General features: G+C 42.6%; 2 protein-coding genes across 2 annotated transcripts in view; both read right to left on the bottom strand.

Moving 5' to 3' along the window:
• Nucleotides 1-90: 90 nt before the first annotated feature.
• Nucleotides 91-6,566, bottom strand: ube2j2 (ubiquitin-conjugating enzyme E2, J2 (UBC6 homolog, yeast)). The gene is made up of 7 exons (XM_053436552.1): nt 6,414-6,566; nt 4,143-4,273; nt 3,346-3,386; nt 3,076-3,178; nt 2,821-2,959; nt 2,280-2,360; nt 91-2,191 (listed from the first exon to the last, which is right to left on the bottom strand). The coding sequence occupies exons 2-7, from the start codon at nt 4,271-4,273 to the stop codon at nt 1,901-1,903; spliced, it is 786 nt and encodes a 261-aa protein (XP_053292527.1). The 5' UTR covers nt 6,414-6,566; the 3' UTR covers nt 91-1,900.
• Nucleotides 6,567-7,162: 596 nt separating this feature from the next.
• Nucleotides 7,163-20,635, bottom strand: part of LOC128453598 (arf-GAP with coiled-coil, ANK repeat and PH domain-containing protein 3) — a 53,775-nt gene continuing 40,302 nt past the window's right edge. The window contains exons 11-26 of the mRNA XM_053436582.1: nt 18,107-18,219; nt 17,655-17,706; nt 17,405-17,505; nt 17,096-17,207; nt 16,765-16,988; nt 15,848-15,917; nt 15,598-15,692; nt 15,227-15,447; nt 14,502-14,594; nt 14,227-14,319; nt 13,694-13,917; nt 13,371-13,480; nt 12,830-12,940; nt 12,428-12,489; nt 9,255-9,304; nt 7,163-7,972 (exon numbers count right to left, since the gene is read on the bottom strand). Coding sequence (XP_053292557.1) covers nt 7,904-7,972; nt 9,255-9,304; nt 12,428-12,489; nt 12,830-12,940; nt 13,371-13,480; nt 13,694-13,917; nt 14,227-14,319; nt 14,502-14,594; nt 15,227-15,447; nt 15,598-15,692; nt 15,848-15,917; nt 16,765-16,988; nt 17,096-17,207; nt 17,405-17,505; nt 17,655-17,706; nt 18,107-18,219 — 1,800 coding nt within the window. The 3' untranslated portion in view covers nt 7,163-7,903. The remainder of the gene's footprint in view (nt 7,973-9,254; nt 9,305-12,427; nt 12,490-12,829; nt 12,941-13,370; nt 13,481-13,693; nt 13,918-14,226; nt 14,320-14,501; nt 14,595-15,226; nt 15,448-15,597; nt 15,693-15,847; nt 15,918-16,764; nt 16,989-17,095; nt 17,208-17,404; nt 17,506-17,654; nt 17,707-18,106; nt 18,220-20,635) is intronic.

Here is a 20,635-nt window from a genome sequence, read left to right as displayed (position 1 = left end):
GCTCAGTGGGCGGGCACCTTCTCACACACACACACCTTCAATCAAACATTTGGATTCCATGGAAGAGTAAATGAATACATACTTCAGAGGAAGGTTTTCTAAAAGGCCCTGCAAAGCAGAGTTATTTATTTGCATTTACTATGAAAACATATGTTACACAGGATTAACTGAAGCATGGAAATGTGGGCATTTGCTGGATAATCACACAAACGCACTCCACCATCATCAGTTTATTTTTGTTTTTTAAAGATGGTGCAGAGAAAAGAGCAATACAAAGGCCAATCTTCTGCCGTCAGATCAGTTTGCTGTTGAAACATTTGATACACAATAGAACCATCTTTACTAAATGCAATGCACAACAGTAAATTATCAGCAATTATGGGAGTCTGGGCCGTGACCTGTCTGCGCGTTTGTCCATTATGACACCTCGTTTAGTGAACACTAGAAGTTTCCTCAGAGTTGGGACAGACAGGCCCAGATTTTCTCTATAAATAAAGAGAACAAAAATAAAGAAAAAAATAATAACATAAAAGACACAAAACTGTTGGTTCTTTTCCTGTGTCTCCTTCCTTGGACCTATATAGAGCTATACTATACTGGTCAGCTAAGCCAATTGAAAAAGGAAAAGAAGAGGTCCTGGTCTGACATCCTGCGCAGACACTGGTTCAGTGCTTGGCTCATGGGTTGACTGGGAACAACTGAACTCCCTTCAAACCTTGACCGTGCGTCAGTCTCTCTTCAACAGAGCGACGGGCCCTAGTTGGTTTTTCTGTCATTTATCTATTTGCAAACACTCGTCAATACCCTGCTGCAACAAAACTGCTTTTTTAACTCACTCGTTTTGACAGCGTTGCATCATCAAAAATAGAATCTACTGATTACACATAGATCCTATTATGCTTTCATAGGGACGCTTATCTTTCTGCACGTGCAGTTTGCTGTTTGATATTAGTCACTGATAACCAATGAGCATGTTGATGTTTGCAGGTCATAAATGAGGTCTTAAATCTTCATAATCTACTTTCTCATCTCAATAAAGGCAACCTTCCTTTCATCTCTGATGTTCAGTTTGTGATGGAAACACACACACGTATATGAAACCTGCGAGTGTTTGACAGAGAACTGATGAAGTGAGCTATCAGGTAATGTGCTTAAACTTCAGACAACTGTCTATTCTCCGTTTGACTGACTGCTCTTTTTTTTAAACCTGAGAAAAAATGATACTTCCTTGAACCAGACTCTGCAGGTGAAGAAATCTGATGCTGAAATATAACACGCACATATCTGAAAGATCACGCATACTTCTCCTGAATCTTTTCTCTTGAATTTCAAAACTGCCATGTCGTCACACCCGGAGGGGACTGTTGAATGGAAACAATGCAGAGGAAAAGGCTTTCTGTAGCAGAGACCGGCATGAGACTTAATTTAAGGATAAGGATTAGGGTTAGATTTTATCAGTGCTGTTGAGACATTGCAGTGGAATAATGCTGCGCTCCGTTCCACCTCAGTAGAGCACGTTCGTGTTGGTGTCTTCGGACACGCTGCGACAACCTGTGGCCTGTTTACAAGACATCACTTTAACGCTCTACCACAACCCATGAGCCAAGTCTGTATCTATTGCTGACCTTAACCTCCGAAGCCCAGAGTGGATCACAACCTTATTAATAAGCCCCTCACAACCCCTGCCCCTGTGTCCACTCCCCCACCTCCTCCTCTCAATCCTTCCTGGGTGGGTCGGCTTTGAGTTTCCGTCTTCCATAGTCCTTGGTGGTGGTGGCTGTGGAGGGTTTGACCCTGGACTGAACATCCCTCCCCCCTCGTAGTGTGTTTGTAGAATTTGGAGTCCACTAACTGGCTTGTCTGCAGGGTGGGGGGGGTCACCCTACAAAGCCAGCTCCTCTCACTCTTGAGCTATGCTCCTCAGCACGTACTTGACTGTGTAGGCGAACGCAGCAAAGCCTACAATCACAAACAAGTTGGCCAGAGCCCCTCCCAGAAGTCCGTGGTTGCGGTTGGCCTGCTGCAGACCAGGGGCAGGGTTGGCACCTGCGAGCGGGACGGGACCTCCGTTAAGGGGAGGGATGCCGTAGTGGGCGTGTTGGGGGTCACCGTCGGGCACCACGTCAGGTAAGGGGAGGGGCTGTGTGCGGGCGCTTAACTCCTCCTGAGCCTTCTGTTTCTGTTTTATCTCCTGTGGAGGGAAAGACAGGGGGGAGTATTAGGCCAATAAAAAACAAAAGCAGAAGATTAAGATGGCATGTTGCAGGTTGCATTCTTACATCCACGACATCAGGAAACAGCTCGCAGAACACTTTATCCTTGAGGTTGAAGGCCAGGCTTTGGGCCGACAGCTGTCTTTTCTGAAAAGGAAATGAAAAAAGAATTTAGCACGTGAGATGTCTCTGTCTGATGATCTAAGCGAGGCGAGGCAAAGCAGTGTTTAATTGAGGAGAACAATTCAAATAACAATGAAGAGGATTTAGGTCCAGACAATGTTCCTGCTGACCCATCGACCAAGGCTTAGTCAGTAAGAGACACGTTTGTTGAGGAGGAGGAAGAAGGGGAGAATACATTTTGCAGGCTTTGTTGGTTTATTAAAAAAAATCATGAATTTTAGGGAGACAGCAATGATTGACAATGAAAGCCATGACATGTTTAGAATATTTCATGATGAGGACAATTTTTGTTTTTGTAAATGTTGGCAATCGTGTCCAGTCTTCAGAAAAGCCTCAGGATTCAAATAATGCTTAGGTCTTAGGGGGGGGTGCTTTCTTTTGGCCTTGCGTCTTTATGGGTAAATGATCATTTGTTTGACCTCACCGTGTAGTCCGAGGTCTCAATGCTCCCGAGGGTGGGGCCTTTCTCCACCATGAAGCTGAGCAGCCCTGTGAGGATGGTGGAAACAGACCACGCAGGGTTCCACGTGTCTGGATGGAAGTCTGTAATGGACAAACATAACCTGTGGAAGAAAACAGGCGATGTTACAGAAAACAAACCAAGGAACAAGTAGTTTTTGGAACTTTCTTAAAATCCTGAATTCTCACACAATTCATCAATAAGAAAGTACAGTTTTACCTTGTATTACACTTAAATCTCCCATTCGGTGTAATCATATAGATACTTGGTGGTTTAAAAGGAAATTCTCTGGGGAAAATTAGTTTTCCGTGGTAATATCCTCCTGCACAAAAGCAAAATGCATCACAGGACGGATTAAACACTGGATTACACAATGCCGTGAGAGAAAAGGTGGGAATTTCACAATCATTCACAAACCGCAGAAAACCGCATGTTCTAAAAAAAAGCCCCTTTGACAGAGACTACCTGAAGAGTACGTGCATATTTTACCTTCGTATGGAGTTTTCTCAGGACCTCGGACCACATAGTGCCTGGAATAGACAGGAGCAATGTATTAGTCACAAGACGTCTGCAGTACCTAAGGTTTGACCTCAGTGTCTCCTTTGATCTGCCTTTCTTTTTTCATGTCTTTAACTTTGTTTGGTGAATCTCGGTGGTCTAACGGCTGAGATGCCCATCTAGTAATTATATTGATGACTTACTTTCTCTCCAAAACATAAGGAAGGTATAAAAGTATAAGATCACTTTTGACAAATGAAACCATAAAGATCTTATCATAGAAATTTGAGGGCCATCACATTTTGGTATTTTTCTTAAAAAAAAGGTTATCTGGTTATCAATCATCAACTACACAACGCAGGTCTAAATTTCATTCCAGGGAAAGATACGCTGTTACTGTACTTCACTAACGGAGATGACAGAAACTGGATTTTCTGCTCAGGGCAGTTGAACAAAAGACGAGAGCGCGGCGTTATTATAGGCCCACCGCATCTTGGTAATATGCAAAGTAGAATACCTGCACTTAGGCCAACCCACAACTCAACTGTCTCCCTCTCTGTTTGAGAGAGGCTCTAAATTAAACTTTAAATAAAAGTTGTTGTAAAAACTTACCAAAGGTTTGCTTTATATTTTTAGAACCTATATTTAGTAAAACAAAAAATCATATATAATTTTATGTTTTTGTAAGTATATAAATTAGAGGGACTGAAAATTCAGATTTATTTATCTGGAAAAAAGGGTTGCAGCTGGTGAATGTGTTAAACAAATGTCTGAGATGAGCATCTTACCATTCTAGGATGTTGGAGGGGAGAGGTTCTGCACAGATGTAAGGCACAGGGTCTTTCTTTATCCTGAGGTAATCCTGCTTGAGTCGCTGAGTGGCTGTGGTTGGAGCTCTCTTATTCCCGTTGTTGTTCATCTGAGGATTTAGAAGACATGCCAAAATGAAGATACTGAAATTCATCTCGGCGCCTTTGGTCTTTACACTTGTTATCAGGATTCATCATCAGGATGTACTCTCTCAAATCTGGAGCTGTTCTACTGTCTGGTAAACCCATCAGTTACCAGCGTATGACTGTTGAGAATTCGACAGTGTTCATGCTGTCGTGCATGTCTTGGATTGTAGTGACACAGATATTTAAATGTGTCAAATTGGTTGAACTGCCACTCAGAACTGTGTAGAACATAGTGTGATTGTATCATATTAGCTGATAAATAGACTAAATTGTGAAGCAGCAACAGTTGCATTTGCAAACTGCAACTGCAGCTGTGACTGAGGCTCACATCGAAACCGATAGATTGACAGCCAATTGTTCATTTAGATCAAAAGCACAGATTGAAGTTCAAGTCAACACCCGAAGAAGGTATTTATGGATTTATTTTTACCATAGCACCACTGTGATGCAGTACAACATCTCAGACCTGTTTCTCTGCTGACAGGGAGAAGTGGGAATCATTAACATCACGTTGATGCTGCAATGGAAAAATGAATATTGTCTTTCATCGTCAATATTTATAATTATCAGGATAAATGTCACATTATTGTTTTGCGGTTGTGGTTTTAAAACCTTCTTCATGAGCAGAGAATGACAAACACTTTATAAAACACAACCTTATGAAGTAGATCAGACACAAAGTATAATCATTATATTGGTATATATTGGACATTTGTTGTATTGCTGTTAAGGACAATTATATTGTGATAATTATTATCTCCACCAAGGAGGTTATAGTGATAGAAGTTTTCAGGAAGCTGGTGAAAGGAAAAGTATTTAAAAAAAACTCCTTCACAGTTATGTTTCACACCTGTCTGATGCTTGGTTTGTAAAAAGCAGTAGAATTTATTCAGAAATTAAGCTTTAACTTGATTTAGCCTGATTGACTCACAGGGCAAAAATCTGCAACAGGGTACACCCTAAGAGTTGTTAAATTTAAGAATATAACATTTCCCCATAAAGGTTCTTTTTAAATAAATCTATGTTAGATCCACTGTGTGTTGAGTAATGGATAATGTATTCTCCATCAATATCTCTGGATTCAAATGCAGACTTTGACAGACTGTTGTTATTGAGCAAGCTTATGCAAAAAACTACTGGACTGATTACCAATAAATTTAGATGCAGATTCAGGTCAGGGTTGTCTTCGGGAATTTATTATCACTTCCTTTAACATTATGAGCAAGTGCTTCTTTTTTTACATTTTCACTTATTTCCCAGGGAATGATTAATGGATTGTTGATACAACAAATCCGCCATGTTTAGGGAACTCATATCTATGTGTGTGTGGAATTCCTTGGCACTTGATTGAATTAAAAGGGAACTGTTTGGCCTTTGAGACGCTGTGTGTCCTCCTGTGTCTCTCCAGGTGACAGTTATATCACCCCAGTCCTCCTTCAAACCAGTCCCATTAGGTATCAGGTTTTAGATCCTATGCTGGCTGGAGCCTCCATGCGGTGACTGGTGTGGTGTTATGAAGTGAACTTCACGTCACACGGCCTATGCGCTAGTACACGACGTAGATTCAACTCCAGCTCGGCCCGTTGAACTCCAGATCCCTTCAGTGTTTGCCGATAGAGCTGCTGTCATGAGGCGATCAGCTGACGACGGGCTGCGAGTGGAAGTGAAGTCAGCGTCGCTTCCTCATCCAGGACGAGCGAGTTGACGCAGTTTGCGTTTCCGCTGGGACTAATCCCTGGCGAGCTACGCTAATGTTACACCCCCACCTGAACCAGTTGGGTGAGCAGGTAACCCCCTCGCTCGCTGGCTGTAAACAAACAGAGCAGAGCAGCTTCCGACTGCACGCCGACATGACACGTAGCTGAAGACGAGCGGCGTAGTAAACACGGTGCGGTCCTCGCTGCCCGCTCAGGAAGGCTAACTGGGCTTTACACGAATATATCAGGTACACTGTGATCCCCGTGTTAGCCACCGCCGGCTAACGTTGGCTAGCCTAGGCCAGAGCTATGTTTAGCTAGCTGGCGTTAGCATCCGTTCGGTAAGAACCGCTGGTACGAACCAGAGCCGAGCCTGCGGGTCTGTGACAGTGTAGGACACACATACCTCTCCAGAGACCCCAGTGAAGACGGGTGTTTGTGACTGGACCCGGGATGAGGCGGCTGTTCCTGTCGTCAAACCCCTAATCCGGTGAGGCGATTGCAGCGACGTAGCTTTAGCTAGCGCCTACAGCAGGAGTGACACTTCCGGTTCTTCTTCTTCGCTTGTGGAAAAGTGGCTGAGAAAACGACAGAGGAAGTGAAAGTCTGCTACGAGCTTATGTGGAATTTGGAAAAGGATGAATGAAAGCCAAATTCACACGTGAATAGAATTATATATTTTACGTTAGTACACCAACTGACATTTGCAGTGAATATTTCCTAATTATACATTTTAAATACTTCTATTGTGACGGAGACATTCATCTGAGCAACCCAAAACAATCAACTGTATTGTTCTGTGTCTTGCAATTATTGTTTTCCGTTTTGTAAAACAAGTAAAAGGTAAAGAGTAAGTTGTTGTTCATCCATAGATACACATAGGTAGGTTAGATAAAGGTACTGCAAGTATGTACATAGATTCCCATAAGTACCCTGTGTAAGTATCTTGCCTGCTTACAAACGTACTATGCCCACTTAAATATGTAAACCAAAAACAGGGTTTGTTTATATAGTATTAACTTAAGATATCTGGCAAGTCTGGTTACCGTAAGGCTACTGACACTGCCAAGATGACCACGTCTTTCCTTTTCCTTCTTTGATATACAACATTTTAAAGAAGACAAATTTAAATGCACAGAAACATCCATGACAGCCTTTGGTTTTGGTCAAATATTTTATTTCTGCAATGAGGTGCAAGAATCAGAGATGTGCAGTAGACAAAATGTAATTATTCACAACACTAAATGAGGCACTTCACTGATTTTAAACCTCAAGTATAATATACTCATCACAGAGAGTATTATTAAAGCTGTGGGAACAGTTGCACAGTATTTTTTTAATTCCAGGTGTTATATTGGCTTTGATCTAGAGATGACACATTTTAAGGAGACATGGAGTCATGAACATTTAACAGGCAGATGAATAGGCTCTCATGCTCAATTATGGGATATTAAAAATCCAGCCATTCGGGCATTTTGATCCATACTTGATAGGATAAAGGCTCCTTTTAAAAATGTCTTTTGTGTCTTAAGGAAGAGCAATACCATGTTGTTGAAGTGCCCCTATATGAAAAAAACAGCTGGTTCACCAGACACCAAACAACTGGTGTCAGGTGAACTAAAATCACTGTGCAAAGGAACTGTTTGAACATGACATGACCTCCCTTGTACAAACTGAGCATAGAAATAGAGAACAATGATATTCAGTAATAAAATAGCTTCAGAGTCCGAAGGGTTTTGACACATTTGTCTTTATCTGCATCACTCAATCCCAGGCACCACATGTCTTTTCTAACAGCATGGACTGCTTCTGTATCTGAAGAGTGGTGAGATGAAGTGGTGGTCAGCTGTGGTCACTCGGGTGTCCTGCAGCGGCCGAACTGTACGCTCCTTCTCCTCAACTTCTCGGGCTGGAGAGACGCGAGGAGAGAAAACTGGCGAAAGACGTCAACACAGGAGGCGTGACCTGCAGAATGGGACACTTGACATAAATCAAGGAGGCTTGCCCTGACTGTGAGCACTGTGGAGACAGCAGGGATTTGTCGGCTGGGTTTGGCTTTACTTTTGCAACAAATCAAACCTTATTAATGACATAAAATCAAGGAAATGAACCAGACAATACAGAAATCTCCAGTCACCCACATATCATTATCTTCAGGAGGCAAGAAAAACAGATCCACCTACATGCACCCATGAGAGAGCAAAGTCCCCTGAAGAGACGCCTCAAGACCCCAAGACTGAGGCTCCTCTGTCTAGCCTGGTATACACCTATTCCTTCAGGATGATTAAATGACTCACACCTCTATAAACCTTCTTTTGTTTGTTCACCTAAATGCTCTGTGGAAACCACCTGCTTAAGGTTCCTCTCCAAGATGTTTGTTTCTTTTTATTGCTTTTCTTATGTGTGTTGTATTTATTGTGTTTTTATGTTTCTATGTTCATTGTATGCACCAATAACCAGAGCAAATTCGTTGTAGGTGTAAACCTACTTGCCAATAAATACTTTCTTGATTACAAACTCAGAAATATCTGTGTTATAAAAACATGTGTGTTTTATTTCATTAAGATCCATGAAATGCAGCAGCTCGGGTTCGAGTCAGACCCTTGCTGCATGTCTCCCCTCCCTCCCTCTATATCTCCCTCTTCACACTTAATACCCTGTCCTACCCTAATAAAGGCAAAAATTAGCCATGAATTATTTTCTGACAAATCAAAATTGCTTTGAAAAACACACAATCAAGATGTTAAAGAAAGTGATAAAAAAAAAAACATTTCTAGATTTATTCCACTGCAACATTTTAATGGGTTCGTCCTTAGTTCATCGTCCCTCCACACAATTTCATGGAATCAGTCGAGTATAGTTTTTATGTAATCCTGCTAAATGACAAATAAACAAACCTCCTTGGCCCGATGTAACTGGCTCAACTTACCATTGGATGTATGATTTTTTTTATCATTTTGTTTAGGTATTAACTACATATTTTCACATGAATGTGAATACTGAATCTTGCAGCACTTTCTTCTGACCTAACTCTCCTCTACAGCACATCCGTGAGAAGTCCCAGATATATAATTTCTCCCTGTGAGACAAATAAGGTTCATATCATCAGGACGTCTCCAAATATATTCCTAGAGAGAGGGGGTAGAATGAGTCTATGACAGAAAGACACCCTGAAATTCCCCCACAGCCACAGAAGCAGAGAGAATACAGTGCCCCTATAAGAGACGGCCAGGGAGGCTTCACTCACTCTCTCCCGAACATCCTTGGCTTTAACTCTCCTGCTGCCTGTGGCAACCCCTGTGGCAACAGAAGCAATGAGATGTCAGACATTGTTTTACTTGCTCATGTGTTTAGTGTCAGGTGAGGAATTAGGCAATTCTAGCACACGAGAACAGGTTTTCAGCGATGGTGTACGAGCGCTTGTGAGATCACATGAAATGTTTAACACACTGGAGACACTTCATTATTCAAGGCAGTGTTGCAGCTGCTGCAGGCTGAAAACAGAAGCACTACTTAACAGCCATAACGTGCTAAACACTAAAGTGGTATTTAATCATGTGTGCTGGAGGTGTCTGTGTGCACACCTCACTTATATATAATTATACTATTGTATTGCTTTGAATAGGCCAAATGCTGCCCAGTTTGTTATAGACCAAAAGACACACCAGACCATATTGTGAAAAATACTATTCTCCCAACATCAAAATTAAATTATTACAAATTTAGAGCAGAGACTCACTGCAAACCATTTCAAATATATTGCTTCGATGTTGAGAGAATGTCACAGGTAAGAGATGAGACGGGAAACAGAAATGAGAGCAACAAGCAGGAAGCAGGGTTAGTTCATCAAGAGTTTCTCAGTTTTATTGTATGCATTTTGTTTTCTTCTTTTCCCCCTCAGTGCTTGTAACGACAGGAAAGAAAGTATTCCAAAGATAGCCAAATGTCAGTGAACAGAGAAACAAGTAGAGCAGGACTCTGTCACAGTTCTGCCTGACAGGATGGTTTAGTTTTTTTTTTAGGAAGAGAGTAAAAAGACAAACATAAAACCGATCAGACAGTCAGGATCCTTGATTGAATGCTGAGAGGCAGGCAGTTGGCTTCGAGTTAAAATACACAGGTGTACTATTTACAGCATGTTTGTTCTGAACAGCACCTTTAACCACTCTTATGTCAATACACACAATGGACACGACATTTAATACTTCCTGCTATAGGGCCTGTATGGACCCCTAAACAGTTTGGTCACAGTAGCTTCACATCACCTCCTAGACTGGTTCTACTTGCAGGACATCAAACTAGTGCAGAATATCACCTGTTATAACAAAGTCTCTCAGGCGAGTCACATTTCTGTCACCTCTTTTTTTGAATACATGAGTACATGGTCAGTGTTTTTACCACTCTGTCACTTCACAAAGCAAGGTAAGACTCAGCTGCATCTACTCTGAACAGTGTCAGAAAAGAAAATTGACTGTGATATCATACAACAATATCAGACACTTTCCCTTTAAAAAATCTTTGGCAGAGGAAAATAAAACCACATGTGGAAATAAAGAAATCCAAAAGGACAGGACTGAGGAGGTCACCACAGGTTGGATTGGTGGAAGGAAGAATGGCACAGAGCTGCAAAGAGGAACTTCTGACGCTCAACCGGTCGAGGTGGTTCATGCTTATTCCACTGGACTGCACGACATGATCAAACCTTAGAAAACTATTTCATCATACTCATCATAATGCTAAACGATGTCGAAGTTGCCAAAAAAAGAAAATGCTGGCTTGGCATGCAGGGAATACTCTCAGCATTTACCAGTAAGGGAAGCTAGAAACAAACAACCTTTGAGCACCACCAAGGGTGAAGACAAGTGATGTGCTCCATGATCTCACCACAGGTTCTGCCTCATGTTTGCGTATTTCCAACTAAACTGAGCCGTGGGTTTACACACATGAGTCAATTTGTTCTGTGAAAGACAGAGAAGAAAGGGGCTGTTGAAAGGCGATCTTTTGTTGACACACTCTCTCCCTGCCCTGCACCATTGCTCTGGTTCGTCCGCACATCACCTTAAAAACTCAGCCAGTTCCCACCCTCAAAAACTCAAAACACCTATGAAAAGATTCACTGTAATAAAAATATCCCCTGTCAAATCTATTTCAGTGGTTCGTTTGAGTGCCAAATAATTGTTCATGCAGAAGCATGAGGCTTTATAAAGTAAAACAGAAAGCAAAAAGTCGCTTGAGTAATGTTGTCTGACAACTTGCGTCCTCAATTCCAAGTAACGCTATCAGATCAAAATGACAATCAATTAGAGAAATGCAGACGATAAACTGCACCAAGAATGCATTGCACTGGTCCTCTAGAGATAAACATAAATAATAATAATAATAATAATAATACAAAATAGACAATAGATAGATATACAATAACTTGAGTGGACAAGAACGATGTAAAAAGAAGTCACACTTACTAAATGAAAATAAAAAATAATACTGGAGATGGGAAAAGTGCACAGGTTCTTTTTTTCCTTTACATATTGTATCATAATATCATATTATTTAACTCTGTCTCTCAGTATTCTCTCATGCACGCACTCACTCACTCCTCATGTCACAAAGGATCTCAGAAAGCAAGCGAGGGTCTCCTCCCTCACAAAGCCTTTCAGTATTTTTGTCACAGTTTTAAAATAACTTCCCTTCCAGACCTTCTCCCTAATACACACACGGAACTGCCCTGCTCACCTCTGATGCAGCTTCTTTTTTTTTTCTTGAAGTAATGGAACTTTTTTTTTTTCACCTCATGCCACAGCACATATAGAGATTAGCCATTTTAACTTCTAAGTATGTATATTTACATCTCTGATTGAGAAGAGATGGGTACGCTGGATGTCAACACAGATGGTTTTGATAGATAGAAAGCATGGAGGGGGTTAATGCAGTTGTTCAGAGGTCAGAGCTGTTAGGCCACAGTAAACCCCCCCGCACACGACAGGTATAAGTTAGAGAATAAACCTGTTAATAAAACACCAAAATGTATTTTTACTGTGTATGTGTGTGATGGCGGTGCTGAGTAATGGCAAGCAGAGACACGGTGATGCAGAGAAAATGGAAGTGGTGGCTGTGTTGTCAGTAGAGTTAAAAAGGTCCATCAGGGGTCTCCCTATTACACGACGCACCCCCATAATGAGCGAGTGGTACGCTCCTCTCTTCTTAGATGCCTGTAAGCCTTCGTCTACGTGGTTATATTCAGTTTCCAATGAGGGGGGGTATTTTGTATGTAGAGTATGTATATATAATGTATACATGTATATAACACAAGCTACACTCCTGGATACAGGAGTAACTAGCACTCCTCTATCGTGAGGCAGATGAACTCCTGGATGCACTTCCTATACTGCTGCTCAGTGGGGCTGCTGCCCGGGTATTGACCTGGTTGACCCAGCGGCGCCTCGGCCTCCCGCATCTCCTCGTTCATCCGCGCTAAACGTAATCTGTCGAAGAGAAGGGAGAGCGGGAGAGAGGATGAGAAAGAGAGAAAGAGAGAAAAGCAAAGAAAAAAGCAGAAATGAGAAAATGGGAAGGGCGGCAGGTGAGGAAAGAGAGAAATATAAAGGAAGGGAAAGGATGGAGATGGTCAGGCGCCATGACATCATTGGAAATGTGGTGGTAAACAGCAGTGACAGAAGACAGATGATAGGAGGAGGGAGGAAAGGAGGGAAGAAAAGAGTGAAGGTCAGTATCACCGTGAGCTTCCATTGCAGAAGAACACTTAAACATATTGAACAACATTTAGAGGACAGTCTATTTTAGAGAAGAATTCAGATGATTTACAGTGTGACGATGTCTGCGTTGGCAGCCTGCACGGCGATACTCAGGGGGTCATGACCCTGCTCGTCCACCTCCGTCTGCGATGCTCCCCTCTTCAGGAAGAGACACACCTGACTGGGAACCAAAAGTTACAGTGAGAGAAAGAGAGAGAATGATGTCAGTTGTTAGCATCAGTAATCGCCTTTTATTCCCTAAAATTATAATTATCATTATTAATAAAAAGCAGAAGGATGAGAAAAAATGTTTATGGGCTGATAAACTCATGGATGTGACATCGCTAGATTTATCCAAGCAACGATCTGAGACCGTATGACTAAACTCTCAAAGAATTCATGACCTTCAGCAACAGTCACTAGAAATGTGGCTGTTGCCAGTTTCTGACGAAAATACTTATTGACTAATTCAGTCCATATACCATATCTGGAAAATGGAGCAATCCTCGTGACATCAGAGTAATTTGGTGCAGGCTGGCACATGAACTAAGTCACGAGGAAGAGGCAGAGGGATTTGAAGCTGTTATTTTCCCTTTGCAGGCGTCACTCACCCAGTGTGCCCCAGGTAGGTGGCGTGGTGCAGCGGGCCTCTGCCCCTCATGTCCCTCTGGTTCACATCAGCTCCGTTCTGCAGCAGGAACTCACAAGCTATCAGAGAGCCCTGGCAGAGAGACAGACGGACAGAGAGTTCATTTTTTAATTTTTTTATTTCTTTCAAGTGATAGTTGAACATTACTGACTTATTTACCCACTATTTAACCCACACAGATTCCACAATTTCTTGATTTCGCAAAATCCGTCAAATAAATGAGAGTAAATTGATGATTTATAAAATTCAAAGGCTTTTGAGGGTCGAACAAACTTAGTGTCTCACCCCGATCACGGCCTGTATGAGCGGCGTTTTCCCCTCCTCCTCCTCACTCGCGGCGTGGACGTCAGCACCGTGTGCAAACGCCTCGGCCATGAGCGGCAGGTTGTGCAGACGCGAGGATCGGTAGAGGAGCGCCCCGGGATGAAGCTCCCTTGGATCTTCCGTGTCCGATGACATTTCCTGCTCGATCTCCACCTCGCCACTCGACGACTCCTCCGACTCCTCGTCTGAGGGGTAGGGAAGGAAACAGGTAAGGAGACCAAATGCTAGTGAGTGAATGTTCCACGTTTCCTTTTGAGGGATTATAACAGTGTACATTATGTCAAGGTCTTCACAGGAATTATGTCCAACACACATTTTCTTTTCTTTTGTGTGATGTTTCTTTACAACATCAAACTATTGAAAAAATAAACAGTGGGTTATTGTGTAACTCTTATTGACACAAGTGTCATGCCTTTACCATGAATAACTCTTTGTATTCGACATGCACAATCATATTCCTGTGAAAACACACACACACACACACACACACACACCTTCTTCTGTGACACTGTCCACCACTGAGCCAAAAACCAGGATGTCAGTGCTGCCGTCAGTGCTTCCTCCGAGGCCGCTGTCGCTGCTGAGACCTGCAGGGCCAAGTATCGCCAAGCCATGGACACGTTAATCATTACACAGCACAAACTGCGCCGCTAATACACACATCATCACAGGTACGAATGCACAACTAATAGAAGATATGTCCTAAATTGCTGAATAGAAATCTACAATAACTCGGCTAGGGATGTGTGTAGACGTGTGGTGAACTTACTGCGCGGACCAGAGCCGGTGTCGAAGTAGGAGAATAGTGAATCCAGCTCATCTGGGCAGAACAGGGAGTCTCGGCGAAACTTTGCTGCCGCCGCTGCCAGGAGACAAAGGATTTCAGATTAAACAATATATCTTAGACATCTTCTTATGTCATTTTAACTTTATCTTTAACTTCTCTCTGCGAAAAGCCATTGATCCCAAGAGCTTCAAAACCACCACAGTAATCTAATCTCAGGCAAACACCCCTCAGCATCTAGTTTGTTGAGGCGCAGATCTCGGAAAGACGCACAAACACCACCAGGCCCAGCAGAGATCGCACTTTCACAGGAAACTGAAGCAACACATTCTCACAACCTTCCAGAGAGGAAAAGTTGTGAGAGCATCACCACTTATTCAACCTGCATTAACAGTGATACTGCCGCCCTGCAGGAGGAGCTGAGAAGATCATCATAGTCAAGTCTAGATAACTTCTGGAGCATCTCCTTCTGGAGCATCTCCCGAGCCGATGGTTTTAACATCGACAGGGTCCACTCACACCCACTTCACAAATACTTTGGTGGTCTACCATCACAACCACAAGACTGTTGTTGTGGTTGTGATGATAGATGTCAGTAGATTCTACTCACTGAACCTTTAAAAGGTCCTTGCAATTAACAGATCTCAGGTAAGCATGACTCGGGAATATATGCATATATTTATAAAGTGATGGTGATTAGCTGAACTGACCTGCTGAGAGATTTGCAGCGGAGGCGCTGCCTGGCTCGTAGCGGTGGTATTTCCTGCGGACCTTGTGTGGGGCCCGCACAGAGCTGTTGTGTCGCTGGCACTTCTTCACCGTCCAGGGGCGGGACTTCCTCGCGCCCACCACCAGAGCCTCACTCCCACTCATTTTCTTCAGGAAACGTTTCTCCACGTATTTGGACTTGATCCAGGCTTCCTTCTCCTGCCTGGAGGGATATTATCACAACCTCATCACTTTTGGCATCACACTTCTTTTAACTTGACTGTCTTCAGGGTAAAAACCTAAAGCCAACGGTATTAACAAATAGTGGAGTTTCTTTTCTCTCCAAATGTTTGTCATGGAGTAAAAAACAGACCTTGAACTAGAGGGTCCAGGCTTCTTAGCCCCCACTTCCTCACAGCGTCCCTCATAGATCTGGTTTATGACAGTGTTCCCCAGTTCACACATCAGCTAAATGTGATAGAGGAACGAAAGAAGACACAGGAAAGTCATTTAAAAGAGTTATTTTTGCAATGTAATACCAGAGAGCCAACTGTAACAGGGGGAAAAAGCTCAGCACAGAGAGAAAAAGCTGTTTGTGTGATGAACGGGCTGGAGAGACGCACCTTGAGTAACTCTGGCTCCCATGAGTCTAACGTCAGTGAACGCACTTTGGAGCAATGGACGCCTAAACTCCTGAAAGACACATGGAGAAGAGGAGAAATTAGCTTTTATAAAGTTTTAGAGGTTTACATCTTACTACAAAATCTGAGCACATTTTTACCCTTGCCACCTTTAATAAAACTGCCAGAAGGGACAGATCAGAATGTGGTGCCACTTTTGTGCTTTCTCTGCTTTCTGAATGCTCTGAAAATCTCTAGAGTTAAACTAAAAAGAAGCTCTATTATTTACCATGCAACAGTTACATAAATAAAACATCAGCAACAGGATGAATGTCACTCCTGCAGAGTGTCAGTGTGAGGAGGAGCTTCAGCCACTAGGGGTCTCTCAATCAAAACAATATCTAAGGCCCTAGTTTGATGACATCATGAAAAAGCGCGGGATCAAGGGAGTCGTTGTCTTCACCAGCATTGCCAATGAAAAATCTACATGACGCGACTCGGCAATGGCTAATCTTGATCCATTATGAAAAGATAAAAACAGACAACTGGCTAACAGTGTGTTTTTCTGTCGTCACACGTCGTTTGCCCTGGAAGTGATAACAGAGAGGGGAAAAATCCACGGGTGAAGTGCATTCCACACAAGAGGAAAATGAAAGGTACCGTAACCTTGTATAAACTGGGGATTTTAATATTATTGGAAAATTGGATAATGTTCACACGTCAACAAAATAAAAAAAGTTGTTACATATTATTTCTTGACTAACATTTTCTAAAAGGATGATTTTATTATCTGGAATTGCTGTGAATTCTTATTTCAAACTGACGAGGCCAATGAATGAATTGATGAGTTCTAAAATAATCCTAAATATTGTTGCCGCCCTCTACAAACAAACCCAGTCTCGGTGTTGGTGCAGTTATACCTGTGGATCCCTGAGCACTCGATGCACAGCAGCACTCCCAGGTTGATGGAGGCCCAGCACGGAGCCGTCTGGCTACAGTCGCAGCACAGATCGTTGCCTGGCAGGCTCTGCACCCTCTGGAGGAGGCTCTCCCCCCCGACCCTAACCCCTCTATCACCCCTTTCTCTGGGTTCGCTGGCAGAGTCGATGCTGCTGGTGGAGGGCGAGGCTGTCCGGTCCAAACGCTGCAGAGACAAGGGGCGGACAGGTCAGCGGCAGAAACTTTAATTTCGAGGAAAACTCAGGAATGAAAAGAAATGTGAGATGTGAATTTTTCTGCATTTGTTTATACCTCAATATAGTAATTGTCAGTGATGTCTTTGTAAGCAGAGGCGATGCTCGCCTGGACGGCCTGAATCCAGGCCTGACGCAGCTTCTCAGACTCAGCTTGTAGCATGCAGCTCCTACAAAATAAAAGTCCAGTTATAGAAATATCATAATGGTCTAATATTAGAATTCTATATGTTAGTGAGCCGCTCAGTTCATTAAGAATGAAAGTACATATAGACTATATATATAGACTGTAATGTCACACACACACACACACACACACACACACACACACACACACACACACACACACACACACACACACACTTACTTGGTGGGTGAAACCACCTCAAAGCAGAACCTCCTCTCGTTATCCTCACAGGGTTTGACTGAGCACAACCTGAGGTCCTCCACCACCACTGTCAGAGAGTCCTGTCATTGGCAGAGAGGAAGGTCACTCACAACAAGGTCGATTTTTTTACTGCATGTTACACTGGAACAGGTTAATGTCCTCATATCCGGCAAGAGAGGATGAGTCAGTGCACGGCTCCTTCCTTCACTGTCAATATATCAAACTATACCTTGAGTTTCTTTTGATAGACCAGCTGACTGTTTTGTATAGAAAACCATCGCCTGCAGGGAGGAGAGGGTATGACATTAGTTTCTGAATAAAAGACATAAACAATCAAATGTCTGCACAGGCCCTTGTTCTTTGGGCTCAAAGAAACATATTGAACCCCCTTTTCCTCATAGAAATTTGTTTACCAATTAGAAATAATACTTTAATAGGCAATGAACAAATTCATTAAGTGTGTTCAAAGTAAAGTAAACAAGTTATACTTATACCTGTTATTGTTTTAAGTTGACATTTTTATTTATTTAATTTGTGTGTTACCAGTTTAAGTGTTTTTTGAGTCGTTAAACATTTTTCATTTATCGGTGTAGTCAAGTAGAGTTTAATAAACAAAAACCTTCTCTTGAGAATTCCATACTTTTGATTGTTACAACACTCTATGTCACTCTTGTCTTTTACCTGTTCCAGGTCTTGAAAGCATTGCTGGCCCTCTTGAAGAGGTAGCCCTCCATGACCACACCATTGGGAGCGTCCACATTAAATTCCAACTTGGGGTCATCATAGGAAAAGTCCTGCAGGGAAAACACCGAAACACATAAACATTAAGATCTGAATTCCTCCCAACTGTTTGCTCTTATTGTCAGGGAGTGACGGATTATCTTCGATCGACGTAATGAAAAGGCCACATCGTCACGGTGTAGTTCCTGTAGATACTGGATATCACCCTGTTGTTGATAACAGGTGTGGAGATGCTGAGGAATGATTAAAGTCGACGGAAACATATCAACAGGAGCCTGAAATAGCCTCTTATCAGAAGCACAAACAGTAGCTCCTGACCTCCTCTGTTGTGACTTTACACATTTTCTCTACATTTTTAGAAAGTGTCTGTGTTCCTCCACAGACATCAGTCTGTGTCCTCTCTTCACTGACCATCTGTTCTTTAGTTTACCTTCAAATCTGAGTCTCTCTAACCTCGCTACCTGTCAGCTGAAACCTCACCGGCTTTGTCCACTCAGAGCTGAACTTTCTGAGATACATGCCACCTGCCCAGCAAGGTGAACAAAACAAGCATACTGTTTCACATGAGAGTCAACGGGGAGGTGGGGTTTCAGTATTGTTAAGGAGGCCTTTGGTTTGGTGTAAGGGAATACTAGGCATATGGCAAGCTGCTGACATATACACACACGGCCACATGCGCACACACACACACAAACACACACACACACACACACACACACACACACACACTTGTCTCTCTATTGTGAGGACACTCATTGACATAATACATTCCCTAGACACTTACCCTAGCCTGAAAAGTTCTGTGTTTTTCCAAAAATTGTTTTCACACCAATGTCATCAAGTATATTCAGCATCATTATTGCATATAACTAAAGCTTTCAAATCAAATTGATCGTTTTGGCAGCTTAATGCAGATCACTGTGGACATTTCATTCAGAACAACCTGTGGTATTGGGCTATTAGAAATGTAAATTGACATATTGCTCAGCCCCATTTGTGTGGGATTACTGCTGGTTTGTGCGAAAACATTGTTGCTATGTGATACGTTAACATGGGGGGATGTAACAGAACTGTCCGTCTCCTGGCTGTGAGACATTCATAGCTTGAGGTGTTTCCAGCAGGATCCAACAGAGACACTTGTAAACACCAACACTGCCTCGTTCTTACATTCTGCAACAGGCCACTTGAGGGAAAGAGCTACTTTATACAAACTTTGTGGAGAAGAAGAGAGAAGCACAAAAAGAGAAGACTTCGGCAGAGAACGCACACAATGGTGTCAAGCTCCTTTTTTCCAATGTAACTATTGTATTTGATTAGTAGTCAATGTTAACTACACACTAGAAGTCGGCAATAAAACAATATCAGTAATAATCTCAACATCATTTACATCAAAGATTCAATATCATTGCTTATGCAGAGATGAGGAGCTATAACACATTATTGATCTACCTCAGATGTGTAAAATGTTTACTGTTCATCCAACCACAGCCTTAACTGGACCAAAATTAGAGTCTTTAAACTTGAAAATAATAATGTTCCATTTATCAAGGTATTTATCAATATCGGCAGACACAAGTTATTTTTTAAGAGTCCTATCAATGTGATCTACCCACACAACACACTGTGATCAATTCTCAGAGGGAGATCGGTCTGGGGTGTTAACTGCATCACAGTGGTACTGTGGTCAAATGACCCCTTACTTTCTTGTTGAAGTTATACTGGCCCAATCACATACCAGTACCAAAAAACAAACAAAGTTATCATGACAACTGACTCCTGACAAGAGAAAACAGCCATTAACAGAAGAAACTAGTTTCTCACCAGTGTGTGGTCCAGTCTGCCAAATATCGTCATCTTCACCACACTGAGATCCAACAACATCTCCAATTCAACGGTAAAAGAATAAATAACTTAATGTTATTAAATAAACTGATACATTACATCACACACACACACACACACACATCTCACACCAGTGCAGATGAGAGACTGTCAGCAGGCTCGTGCCTTTGCTTCACTCCGCGCCACCTGCCTGCACACTGCTCCTGCTCCAGGGCCACATGCATGTGTCGTGAGCCCTCATTACCATACAGCTGTCACAGAGCGTGCTCGTGACCCTCTGACCCCCCCACGGCGGCCGGAGATCAAACATTTTCACTTTACACCCCCTCCTTCCCTCCTTCCCTCCTTCCCTCCATCCTCCGTCCCACACCGGGATTTAAGGCTCTCCTCTAACCCCCGCAGCTATTCTCCAACTTTTTTAGTTTTTTAGGTTTAGTGCACACTTTTGGAGGAGTCAGCTCTCCATCTGTCTGCGGCTCTCAACACCATTCCTGCCTAATCAAGCTGACGTTATTGCTCCCCAAACACCAGCACAGAGCTCCCGCTTCCCACCTTAAATCAGATGCCACAGTGGAAGAATGCAGCGCAGCAAGAGTCCAAAAGAGGCAGAAGGCTGCACAACAACAG

Source organism: Pleuronectes platessa, chromosome 2 (genome assembly GCF_947347685.1).
Source record: "Pleuronectes platessa chromosome 2, fPlePla1.1, whole genome shotgun sequence".
Classification (NCBI taxonomy): domain Eukaryota; kingdom Metazoa; phylum Chordata; class Actinopteri; order Pleuronectiformes; family Pleuronectidae; genus Pleuronectes; species Pleuronectes platessa.
This window is presented reverse-complemented; position numbering and strand designations above follow the sequence as displayed.

Bases quoted from the DNA above. Each gene is read 5' to 3' on its own strand.
- ube2j2 (XM_053436552.1), bottom strand. From the start codon at position 4,273: ATGAACAACAACGGGAATAAGAGAGCTCCAACCACAGCCACTCAGCGA. The intron at 3,387-4,142 runs GTAAGATGCTCA...TGTCTATTCCAG, and splicing joins CCCTCCAACATCCTAGAATG to GCACTATGTGGTCCGAGGTC. The intron at 2,960-3,075 runs GTAAAACTGTAC...TTTCTTCCACAG, and splicing joins AGATTTAAGTGTAATACAAG to GTTATGTTTGTCCATTACAG.